General features: G+C 27.2%; 2 protein-coding genes across 2 annotated transcripts; both read right to left on the bottom strand.

Moving 5' to 3' along the window:
- Positions 1-1,451: 1,451 nt before the first annotated feature.
- On the bottom strand, positions 1,452-3,352 carry LOC111625956. Its single transcript, XM_023369217.1, has 2 exons — positions 3,081-3,352; positions 1,452-1,804 (listed from the first exon to the last, which is right to left on the bottom strand). The coding sequence occupies exons 1-2, from the start codon at positions 3,188-3,190 to the stop codon at positions 1,582-1,584; spliced, it is 333 nt and encodes a 110-aa protein (XP_023224985.1). The 5' UTR covers positions 3,191-3,352; the 3' UTR covers positions 1,452-1,581.
- A 7,816-nt stretch (positions 3,353-11,168) lies between these two features.
- On the bottom strand, positions 11,169-12,929 carry LOC111625957. The gene is made up of 2 exons (XM_023369219.1): positions 12,798-12,929; positions 11,169-11,521 (listed from the first exon to the last, which is right to left on the bottom strand). The coding sequence occupies exons 1-2, from the start codon at positions 12,905-12,907 to the stop codon at positions 11,299-11,301; spliced, it is 333 nt and encodes a 110-aa protein (XP_023224987.1). The 5' UTR covers positions 12,908-12,929; the 3' UTR covers positions 11,169-11,298.
- Positions 12,930-13,551: the final 622 nt, after the last annotated feature.

Raw genomic sequence — 13,551 nt, 5'->3', positions numbered from 1 at the left:
GCAATTCTCTTCAGCGGTAGGTGTTATATAACAATTACTATGGTTATTGAAATATTGGATGTAAATGGGGTTTGCTTGCAAAACCTCCGCTGACGAAGTCGCGGGTAACAGCTAGTATATATATATAGATGAATCTGTAGCTGAAACTTGAACCATAACTCATTTTTTAATACATTAGGAATAGATTTTATGATTTAAAAAAGTTCTAGAAAATTCAGATTTACAATATTCCAGTCAATAAAATTAATAAGGCTTTTATTATATTTGCAAGCAATATATTCAAACTTCTGAACAATGGCCACTGAGGAAACATGAGAAACGGTCACTGTTTAGAGGTTCGACTGTATTATTAAACAATTATTATCTGTATACAATTCTTCATTCTTAAATACATTATATATGCAAATTTATTGCATATTAAAATTTCTAAATATGAAATGTATTTGTTAAAAAATTAATGTTAAATCTATAGTTTAAATATTCAATCAATAATTTTATAATTTTAATTAATAAAATTTTGTCATTTATTTTAAATTTAAACTATTCTCAACAAAAATTGATACTCAAATATTTGATAATTAAAATCTTTTGGTCTTGTTTGACAATTTCAGTTTGTATATTTGAATCACTTTTTTAAAACTTGAACTATTTGATTTTCTTTATTGAATTACCTTGAACTGAATCAATATTTTGTGATGGAATTTCTGATTCCAGCTACCTATTTTTATAAAAATAGCTACCTATTTTTATAAAAATGTGGTAAATATGAATATTCTATTTTTAGTAATCATTATAAAAAGAAATAATCTGAACATATGCAAAATGTCTTTCCTGAGAAAAAGATAATTTATCATAAAATATAAATTCATTACGTTAATACTAAATTCTGTTTAAAAATAATTTAATTTGGCTAAAAAATTATGCTTTGATTCATTAAAATATTTCTAGATTTCATCTTCAGTAATTTCTATATTTATTATTTATGATATTTAATAAAAAGTTTGCAAAATTATTCCCAGCCTACTATAATACATCATAAATAATTGCATCGTACTTTAATAAACCAATATCATTGATAAAATGATAAATTATTAAACAGTTTGGATGTGTTCCATTTCCTTTTAAATATTTAAATAGTAATAATATTATTATCATTATTAAATTTTCAACTATTATATAACAATTATTGTAATCGACAATTAAAGATAAGAGACTATTTATATTCATAAATTAAAGAAATCTTGGAGATAAAAATAAAAAGATATCTTGTGATTTATCACAAAACTACACCTTCTAAAATTTTGATCTTTTGATTAGAAAATGAAAAAATACATTAACAAGTGATAATATTTAATATTTTTATTAATAAAATAAATTCTTAAAATATATTTCACTATACAAATATATTTTTTCATAAGATAACATTTACATTTTTATATGCAATAAATTAATGAAAATGTATTTAACATATAACACAATATGATTTCTTTACTCAGATTTAAGTAAAATTGACAAAATGATATAAACAAATAAAATTATGTATTTACAAATTGATGAAATAACAAATGATATATCTCATAACTAAAGAGATGATATTTTTAGTCTTTCTTCTAATTTGTCAATATCATTGGCAATGCTCTTCCTTAACTGTTCTCGATATTCAGCTTCTTGTCTCCAAACGCTTTCGCTGGCTTCATTGATTAACTGATCAACTGTCGAAGGGTCAAACATTAATCTGGAACTTTTTGATTTATTTAAAATGTCAATTTCTTTTTTAAGCTGTTCTTCATTCTTTTGTGTTTCTCTAAATTTGAAAATAAATGTTTATATTAATTATTATTAAAAACAACTTTTTATTAACTAACTACTACTAAAGTTGACTGTTATGAAAGAAATATTTTTCTAAAATTATAATTTATTCATTAAAAATATTCTAACATTCTATTAAACAATTTGGGAATAGAACAGAAAATAAACTAATACTGTAGGAATAATTTTGAATTTGTGCTCTTAAATAATAATAATAAATATAAAATGTACACCTAAAAATGTTTCTAAAAAATAATATGCAAAGAGAGAATATTAACTAGTTTTTCATTCCAGTAGAAACCCAATTAACCAAAGTTCTGCATTATCTGAGGCAAACTTGTAAGTGAATAACAAAAAATAACTGCTTTTCTTATATTGTAATTGATAGAAGAAAGTTTAAAGTGATAACAGAAACAAATCATTTTGTAATACATGATTTGTTTTATCATTTGACTTCAATACAAGATAATCATTCATATTAAAATGTAACTACAATAATACACATTTTTTATTCTTAAAAGAGTTGTATGTATTAGCTGTATAATAAATGATGTAAAAAATATTGTTCTTATATATGTATGATTAAATTTACCAAAGTATAATTCGGCACCTCAAACAACCTTTACAGCTCCAGTGGTATGTGTTTACATGTTAGCAAACGTTTTCAACCTCATCGAGGTCTTCATCAGGCTACTTTAACTTGTACGAATTAGCTGGCATAGCTTGTTATATAAGAAATAAACTTCTTCCAACACTAGAGGAGTTATAATTCAGCACCTCAAACAACCTTTACAGCTCCAGTGGTGCTGAATTATAACTCCTCTAGTGTTGGAAGAAGTTTATTTCTTATATAATAAGCTATGCTGGCTAATTCGTACAAGTTAAAGTAGCCTGATGAAGACCTCGATGAGGTTGAAAACGTTTGCTAAATGTGTAAACACATACCACTGGAGCTGTAAAGGTTGTTTGAGGTGCTGAATTATAACTCCTCTAGTGTTGGAAGTTTATTTCTTACCAAAGTATAAAAAGAAGCTTAAAAATGATATCGTATAAATCTTTTATATTCATAATTTTTAATCCAAAATGGCTGTTGATGTCCATTTTTCCTGAATGTTTTTGGAGGATGTGTTGGTCCATATTACTTTGGATAATTGGGGTTTTACTGTACTAATATTAACTACACAATGCTTTTCCTAAAAAATGTTTTTAAAAAAGAGAATAAATTAATGAAGACTAAAAAAGAAAATGCAATTATAAAAATAAAAATTTACTTTAAAAGTTTATCTTTTTCTAAAAGAGACTGTTCTAGATTTGTTATTATTTTTAAATATCTTTCATGACTTGAATCAGCATTTCTGTTTGTTTCATCCTTACTGATCATTTCATATTTTGACTGATGTGAAGCAATCTGCAAATAATAAGTTTTCAATTGAATAAATTTCTGTTTAAGAACTTTAAAAATTAATTAATTTTAATTATATAAATTTTTATATAGTAGAATCTGCTTAATGTAATCACTCTGAAACCTGCTTGAACTGATTGATAACATTAAGAGGCAGGGAAGTAAGTATGAGCAATAAGCATATAATAAAAAAATTATAAAAAATAGCAATTTAAAAATGTATAATAACTATAACTATTATTAATATTGATGAACAGTAATTCATCCAGAATTATTTGTGTGACTTTTTTTTTTTGCAGTACCATCTCTAACAATAGCTAGCTTATGATTGAAGTAAGAAATGCCTATAATTTAAACTATTACTAAGAACAAATAATGATTAAAATGATTAATATTTAAACATTGGTTAAGATCGATAATGATAACTGATAGCATGAACAGACAGCTTAAAAATGCCTTAAGTTATTAACTCTACAATAAGTGTAAAGTTTTATATGTATATTTTAACTTGTGTTCTGGGACATGCTAATTCTGATAAGGTTAATTAAACAACTGATAATAGTATCTATGATTACAATAAGTGATTCTACTGTATTAATAATAAAATATAACCTATATTTGAAAAACTCTTTTATATAAAACAAACTACTCACCACACCTCAATAATAATTACATACACAGAACCGTAAATTGGTTCTGTGTATGTAACTCTTTTATACTTTTCAAAAGAGAAAATTTAAATATCATGAATTAGAAAAAAATGAAATACTGTGATAAAATAATTCTAAAAAAAAAACTTATTTTATTAAACAAATCTTACATTTATAATGTGAATACGAGGGGTGTTCAAAAAGTATCAGACCTTTGGTCGGCAAAAATACATTTATTGATTTTGAGGTACAAAACCCTAATCCCCTTCAAAGTAGTCTCCTTGGTANTTACAATAAACGTTAACTAAATAACCATTTTCATTAAAGTCGTTTAATATTTAAGTATTAGCGGACGGTAAACGACAGATAAATTTTTCTCATCTGTACGTTCCCATTATTGCAAATAGTACTTAAGCGTAAGTAGATTAACTGTGATAGAAATAAACCAATGTTATCTCCTATACTAAATCAGATATTTAACCGGATAAACTCATAATTAATTTTATTACTTAACACTTTTTTTATTTAATTACTCTTTTATTAATTTAATATTAATTAACGCTTCATTGCTACAAAAAAGTTTTAAATAGTATTTAATACTTTAAACATAAAAAACAAATTGAAGATATTTCGAATGCTTAAACTGAAATAAATGATTAAATTTGAGAATTTTAAAACTTAAAAAAATTGTCAACATATGTTAATTAATTATGTATATGTACTCTTAAGACGACGATATTTATCTAAAATAGAAAAATTATTATAAAAAAATTAAATAGTTATTCTTTTAAAAGCTTATTTAATGTTATTTATGGATTTAAATTATAATTAAAAGGTGCTCGAGGGTGAAAAGAAAGCTTATGTTGAAATTGACGGAAATCAGCTGCTGCACTGTGACGTCATATTTGAAACACTTCCTAGTCAACCAGGAAATGCATTTGCGAATTTCCATAGAAAACAACGCCACCTATAACTACTAACCTAAAAATCTCGGCAATCCTTTAACATGGATAAATCGATAAATATGCAAAACCTTTACATCACTGGCCATAAAAAGGAAAGCATTAAAAAAAAGGAAATCAAAGAATTATCACTCCCCTAATCTAATTCTTCACACCTGGTCTCACCTGGTCTCACCTCGTTTACTTTCCATTCTCCATTACAATTACATTAAGGTGGGAAGACCATCACACATCCTAAGTTTGATGTTTGCAAAGGCTCCCACCTGTCAAGGTATAAACAAAAATCCTCTACTCCCTCCTTTAATAAATTAAGTATGCGTCTATGCACATCGTACTTACTGAGATGGAGAACTTGCAAGACGAACAATGCGCTGTCTACTTAAATCGGGAGATGAAAAGTATAGAGAAATTGGATTTAGGCAACACACAGGGCGGTGGCGAAGGCAACCCAGGTCGGCATAGCGACAGTGTCATAGCACTGCGCAGTGGCTAGAATGCCGTCGTTTGAGATATCGATTGCCTATCCTAACCACACTTCTATCCTTTCACGCTTTCTGACTTAATGACTTGAGAAATGTCAGTCAGTACAATTTGAATTTTCCACCACCTATAAGTTGGCTTCCCCTCTCACATAGTAATTATGCGGAGTAAACCGATTTACAGGGGCCGGAGGTTGGGGAAGATTTTTTCTTCCCTCTCTTTGTGTCTCTAGAACAATGGGAGTTTAATTAAGCGCAGGAAACAAGAAATTGACGGAATGGGGATTGTTAATTCCACTAGACGAATATCATGTTCTCCGACTGAGTTGATTACACAAATGACTGGAATTCCACGCATTGTTGGTCGTAAATGGAATTGCATTAAAGGGGAGGAAATATTGTTTTATTTCCGTTTTCTGATTACTTCCGGGATTTTGTAGATTATTACTAATAGTTTTTGAGAAATTATTCCTTGATTTATACCATATTATCATTTCTGAAATGGTAATTTAATAATTCTGTCGTCGGCCGAACTCATTCATCATTAAAAAATAGACAATTACGTACGTTAACCTATTCATACACAGTCGCTGTTTTTTTTTCTGCCGTTTGATTGACGTCTCGAGTAGTTGTCAACTTTTCATTCCTGTAAAGATCACCTCGGGGACACGAGAGGTGTTTCCCACATTGTCAATGACAGATGGCTCTGACAAGTCTTTTCCCATCTCTCTAATCATTAAGACCATTACATAGAATATGGATACGTGACGTCTCTCTTTAATTTTCTTTCGGATATTTACTGCCATCTGGCGAGGAAAAAATGCAACTATTAATACCAACGCTAGTAATAGTTTTCAGACATTTCAACCATCTTAAAATCATATTTTTATAAAAGCCTAAATGATCGCCTTGACATTTTAATAAACTTTTTACTAGGAAATTTGTTCTGAACTATCCGCCTCTATCTAAAAAATAGCGATTTTTTATGATAAAATTCGAATTTACTAAACTTTGTGATAAAAATCCCCCTCAGAAAAGTTAAGCAATTGTGCTATTTTTATTACAGAAAAATAAATATCTCGTTATATATATATAAAGTTTTAAATCCCTAAAAGTAACAGTTAAAATATTCTATTGTTATGTTTTATTAAGATTATAAATTAAGCGAAGAAAATGATTGCAGATTAAGAGAAGCTAATTCACTTATTCGAAGCGATTTCAATATATTAATTTATAATCCGAAAAATCGATATAAATTTAGATTTTATAAATCAATTGATAATATTTGTAGCCAGTGATATCAATCGCTTGTAGTTAATTAATCGTTTACTATAATATATATATTTCACATCGAAAAATCTTTATTCACCCGGAAAAAAATGGAAGAAAATAAGATCAAATATCGAACAACTTCGGAATTCGAACTAGAAAGATGCTACAGGTATTAATAAACGGAAGAAAAATCACGGAATTAATGTTATCTGCGATCATTTACCTTTCCTAATTCGCATTAGAATCATTATTATTGAATATAAATATCTAAGTACTTTGCCTCATTACAATAAACGTTAACTAAATAACCATTTTCATTAAAGTCGTTTAATATTTAAGTATTAGCGGACGGTAAACGACAGATAAATTTTTCTCATCTGTACGTTCCCATTATTGCAAATAGTACTTAAGCGTAAGTAGATTAACTGTGATAGAAATAAACCAATGTTATCTCCTATACTAAATCAGATATTTAACCGGATAAACTCATAATTAATTTTATTACTTAACACTTTTTTTATTTAATTACTCTTTTATTAATTTAATATTAATTAACGCTTCATTGCTACAAAAAAGTTTTAAATAGTATTTAATACTTTAAACATAAAAAACAAATTGAAGATATTTCGAATGCTTAAACTGAAATAAATGATTAAATTTGAGAATTTTAAAACTTAAAAAAATTGTCAACATATGTTAATTAATTATGTATATGTACTCTTAAGACGACGATATTTATCTAAAATAGAAAAATTATTATAAAAAAATTAAATAGTTATTCTTTTAAAAGCTTATTTAATGTTATTTATGGATTTAAATTATAATTAAAAGGTGCTCGAGGGTGAAAAGAAAGCTTATGTTGAAATTGACGGAAATCAGCTGCTGCACTGTGACGTCATATTTGAAACACTTCCTAGTCAACCAGGAAATGCATTTGCGAATTTCCATAGAAAACAACGCCACCTATAACTACTAACCTAAAAATCTCGGCAATCCTTTAACATGGATAAATCGATAAATATGCAAAACCTTTACATCACTGGCCATAAAAAGGAAAGCATTAAAAAAAAGGAAATCAAAGAATTATCACTCCCCTAATCTAATTCTTCACACCTGGTCTCACCTGGTCTCACCTCGTTTACTTTCCATTCTCCATTACAATTACATTAAGGTGGGAAGACCATCACACATCCTAAGTTTGATGTTTGCAAAGGCTCCCACCTGTCAAGGTATAAACAAAAATCCTCTACTCCCTCCTTTAATAAAATAAGTATGCGTCTATGCACATCGTACTTACTGAGATGGAGAACTTGCAAGACGAACAATGCGCTGTCTACTTAAATCGGGAGATGAAAAGTATAGAGAAATTGGATTTAGGCAACACACAGGGCGGTGGCGAAGGCAACCCAGGTCGGCATAGCGACAGTGTCATAGCACTGCGCAGTGGCTAGAATGCCGTCGTTTGAGATATCGATTGCCTATCCTAACCACACTTCTATCCTTTCACGCTTTCTGACTTAATGACTTGAGAAATGTCAGTCAGTACAATTTGAATTTTCCACCACCTATAAGTTGGCTTCCCCTCTCACATAGTAATTATGCGGAGTAAACCGATTTACAGGGGCCGGAGGTTGGGGAAGATTTTTTCTTCCCTCTCTTTGTGTCTCTAGAACAATGGGAGTTTAATTAAGCGCAGGAAACAAGAAATTGACGGAATGGGGATTGTTAATTCCACTAGACGAATATCATGTTCTCCGACTGAGTTGATTACACAAATGACTGGAATTCCACGCATTGTTGGTCGTAAATGGAATTGCATTAAAGGGGAGGAAATATTGTTTTATTTCCGTTTTCTGATTACTTCCGGGATTTTGTAGATTATTACTAATAGTTTTTGAGAAATTATTCCTTGATTTATACCATATTATCATTTCTGAAATGGTAATTTAATAATTCTGTCGTCGGCCGAACTCATTCATCATTAAAAAATAGACAATTACGTACGTTAACCTATTCATACACAGTCGCTGTTTTTTTTTCTGCCGTTTGATTGACGTCTCGAGTAGTTGTCAACTTTTCATTCCTGTAAAGATCACCTCGGGGACACGAGAGGTGTTTCCCACATTGTCAATGACAGATGGCTCTGACAAGTCTTTTCCCATCTCTCTAATCATTAAGACCATTACATAGAATATGGATACGTGACGTCTCTCTTTAATTTTCTTTCGGATATTTACTGCCATCTGGCGAGGAAAAAATGCAACTATTAATACCAACGCTAGTAATAGTTTTCAGACATTTCAACCATCTTAAAATCATATTTTTATAAAAGCCTAAATGATCGCCTTGACATTTTAATAAACTTTTTACTAGGAAATTTGTTCTGAACTATCCGCCTCTATCTAAAAAATAGCGATTTTTTATGATAAAATTCGAATTTACTAAACTTTGTGATAAAAATCCCCCTCAGAAAAGTTAAGCAATTGTGCTATTTTTATTACAGAAAAATAAATATCTCGTTATATATATATAAAGTTTTAAATCCCTAAAAGTAACAGTTAAAATATTCTATTGTTATGTTTTATTAAGATTATAAATTAAGCAGAGGGGTTAAGGTTATCCTCTGAAATGGTGCTTTTTTTCCAAGTGCTTTTGTATTAATGAAAAGCATCTGTATTACACAATTGTTAATATATATAAAAAGAAAGTAGGATGAGAAAGAGAGAGAAAAGGCACTATTTGAAGATTATCAAATGCCATTTTAAAATATAATTATTTTTAATAACATTCAGAACTTTTAAGAATTGTTATTTATAATTGTCGAAATGATGGAGGGAAGTCTTTCGAAAGACCAATGCCGACTACAATCAAAAAACACTATATCAAAACTTGAAACTTTCAGTTCTATTTTTTGATATATGCATAAGTTCTAGCTACTCGAAATATATTAGATACGTAACAAAGTCTAGTCATTACAATCGTGATGTTTTCAAATTGTTTGAGATATTTAGCTTATATATATAATAAATATGTATATGTATNGTTTTAAATTCGAATTTGTTATTGCGTATTGGTTCGATTATAGAACGATTGTAAACGTTTCAGAAAATTGATCAAATTGAAAATAGTTCGTTTGATTTTCGGCAATTCTCTTCAGCGGTAGGTGTTATATAACAATTACTATGGTTATTGAAATATTGGATGTAAATGGGGTTTGCTTGCAAAACCTCCGCTGACGAAGTCGCGGGTAACAGCTAGTATATATATATAGATGAATCTGTAGCTGAAACTTGAACCATAACTCATTTTTTAATACATTAGGAATAGATTTTATGATTTAAAAAAGTTCTAGAAAATTCAGATTTACAATATTCCAGTCAATAAAATTAATAAGGCTTTTATTATATTTGCAAGCAATATATTCAAACTTCTGAACAATGGCCACTGAGGAAACATGAGAAACGGTCACTGTTTAGAGGTTCGACTGTATTATTAAACAATTATTATCTGTATACAATTCTTCATTCTTAAATACATTATATATGCAAATTTATTGCATATTAAAATTTCTAAATATGAAATGTATTTGTTAAAAAATTAATGTTAAATCTATAGTTTAAATATTCAATCAATAATTTTATAATTTTAATTAATAAAATTTTGTCATTTATTTTAAATTTAAACTATTCTCAACAAAAATTGATACTCAAATATTTGATAATTAAAATCTTTTGGTCTTGTTTGACAATTTCAGTTTGTATATTTGAATCACTTTTTTAAAACTTGAACTATTTGATTTTCTTTATTGAATTACCTTGAACTGAATCAATATTTTGTGATGGAATTTCTGATTCCAGCTACCTATTTTTATAAAAATAGCTACCTATTTTTATAAAAATGTGGTAAATATGAATATTCTATTTTTAGTAATCATTATAAAAAGAAATAATCTGAACATATGCAAAATGTCTTTCCTGAGAAAAAGATAATTTATCATAAAATATAAATTCATTACGTTAATACTAAATTCTGTTTAAAAATAATTTAATTTGGCTAAAAAATTATGCTTTGATTCATTAAAATATTTCTAGATTTCATCTTCAGTAATTTCTATATTTATTATTTATGATATTTAATAAAAAGTTTGCAAAATTATTCCCAGCCTACTATAATACATCATAAATAATTGCATCGTACTTTAATAAACCAATATCATTGATAAAATGATAAATTATTAAACAGTTTGGATGTGTTCCATTTCCTTTTAAATATTTAAATAGTAATAATATTATTATCATTATTAAATTTTCAACTATTATATAACAATTATTGTAATCGACAATTAAAGATAAGAGACTATTTATATTCATAAATTAAAGAAATCTTGGAGATAAAAATAAAAAGATATCTTGTGATTTATCACAAAACTACACCTTCTAAAATTTTGATCTTTTGATTAGAAAATGAAAAAATACATTAACAAGTGATAATATTTAATATTTTTATTAATAAAATAAATTCTTAAAATATATTTCACTATACAAATATATTTTTTCATAAGATAACATTTACATTTTTATATGCAATAAATTAATGAAAATGTATTTAACATATAACACAATATGATTTCTTTACTCAGATTTAAGTAAAATTGACAAAATGATATAAACAAATAAAATTATGTATTTACAAATTGATGAAATAACAAATGATATATCTCATAACTAAAGAGATGATATTTTTAGTCTTTCTTCTAATTTGTCAATATCATTGGCAATGCTCTTCCTTAACTGTTCTCGATATTCAGCTTCTTGTCTCCAAACGCTTTCGCTGGCTTCATTGATTAACTGATCAACTGTCGAAGGGTCAAACATTAATCTGGAACTTTTTGATTTATTTAAAATGTCAATTTCTTTTTTAAGCTGTTCTTCATTCTTTTGTGTTTCTCTAAATTTGAAAATAAATGTTTATATTAATTATTATTAAAAACAACTTTTTATTAACTAACTACTACTAAAGTTGACTGTTATGAAAGAAATATTTTTCTAAAATTATAATTTATTCATTAAAAATATTCTAACATTCTATTAAACAATTTGGGAATAGAACAGAAAATAAACTAATACTGTAGGAATAATTTTGAATTTGTGCTCTTAAATAATAATAATAAATATAAAATGTACACCTAAAAATGTTTCTAAAAAATAATATGCAAAGAGAGAATATTAACTAGTTTTTCATTCCAGTAGAAACCCAATTAACCAAAGTTCTGCATTATCTGAGGCAAACTTGTAAGTGAATAACAAAAAATAACTGCTTTTCTTATATTGTAATTGATAGAAGAAAGTTTAAAGTGATAACAGAAACAAATCATTTTGTAATACATGATTTGTTTTATCATTTGACTTCAATACAAGATAATCATTCATATTAAAATGTAACTACAATAATACACATTTTTTATTCTTAAAAGAGTTGTATGTATTAGCTGTATAATAAATGATGTAAAAAATATTGTTCTTATATATGTATGATTAAATTTACCAAAGTATAATTCGGCACCTCAAACAACCTTTACAGCTCCAGTGGTATGTGTTTACACGTTAGCAAACGTTTTCAACCTCATCGAGGTCTTCATCAGGCTACTTTAACTTGTACGAATTAGCTGGCATAGCTTGTTATATAAGAAATAAACTTCTTCCAACACTAGAGGAGTTATAATTCAGCACCTCAAACAACCTTTACAGCTCCAGTGGTGCTGAATTATAACTCCTCTAGTGTTGGAAGAAGTTTATTTCTTATATAATAAGCTATGCTGGCTAATTCGTACAAGTTAAAGTAGCCTGATGAAGACCTCGATGAGGTTGAAAACGTTTGCTAAATGTGTAAACACATACCACTGGAGCTGTAAAGGTTGTTTGAGGTGCTGAATTATAACTCCTCTAGTGTTGGAAGTTTATTTCTTACCAAAGTATAAAAAGAAGCTTAAAAATGATATCGTATAAATCTTTTATATTCATAATTTTTAATCCAAAATGGCTGTTGATGTCCATTTTTCCTGAATGTTTTTGGAGGATGTGTTGGTCCATATTACTTTGGATAATTGGGGTTTTACTGTACTAATATTAACTACACAATGCTTTTCCTAAAAAATGTTTTTAAAAAAGAGAATAAATTAATGAAGACTAAAAAAGAAAATGCAATTATAAAAATAAAAATTTACTTTAAAAGTTTATCTTTTTCTAAAAGAGACTGTTCTAGATTTGTTATTATTTTTAAATATCTTTCATGACTTGAATCAGCATTTCTGTTTGTTTCATCCTTACTGATCATTTCATATTTTGACTGATGTGAAGCAATCTGCAAATAATAAGTTTTCAATTGAATAAATTTCTGTTTAAGAACTTTAAAAATTAATTAATTTTAATTATATAAATTTTTATATAGTAGAATCTGCTTAATGTAATCACTCTGAAACCTGCTTGAACTGATTGATAACATTAAGAGGCAGGGAAGTAAGTATGAGCAATAAGCATATAATAAAAAAATTATAAAAAATAGCAATTTAAAAATGTATAATAACTATAACTATTATTAATATTGATGAACAGTAATTCATCCAGAATTATTTGTGTGACTTTTTTTTTTTGCAGTACCATCTCTAACAATAGCTAGCTTATGATTGAAGTAAGAAATGCCTATAATTTAAACTATTACTAAGAACAAATAATGATTAAAATGATTAATATTTAAACATTGGTTAAGATCGATAATGATAACTGATAGCATGAACAGACAGCTTAAAAATGCCTTAAGTTATTAACTCTACAATAAGTGTAAAGTTTTATATGTATATTTTAACTTGTGTTCTGGGACATGCTAATTCTGATAAGGTTAATTAAACAACTGATAATAGTATCTATGATTACAATAAGTGATTCTACTGTATTAATAATAAAATATAACCTATATTTGAA

This window comes from Centruroides sculpturatus, unplaced genomic scaffold, assembly GCF_000671375.1.
Source record: "Centruroides sculpturatus isolate CEXI.00-Female unplaced genomic scaffold, Cexi_2.0 scaffold448, whole genome shotgun sequence".
NCBI classification, from domain to species: Eukaryota; Metazoa; Arthropoda; class Arachnida; order Scorpiones; family Buthidae; genus Centruroides; species Centruroides sculpturatus.
The sequence above is the reverse complement of the archived record's forward strand: the minus strand, read 5'-3'. Positions and strand labels throughout refer to the sequence as shown.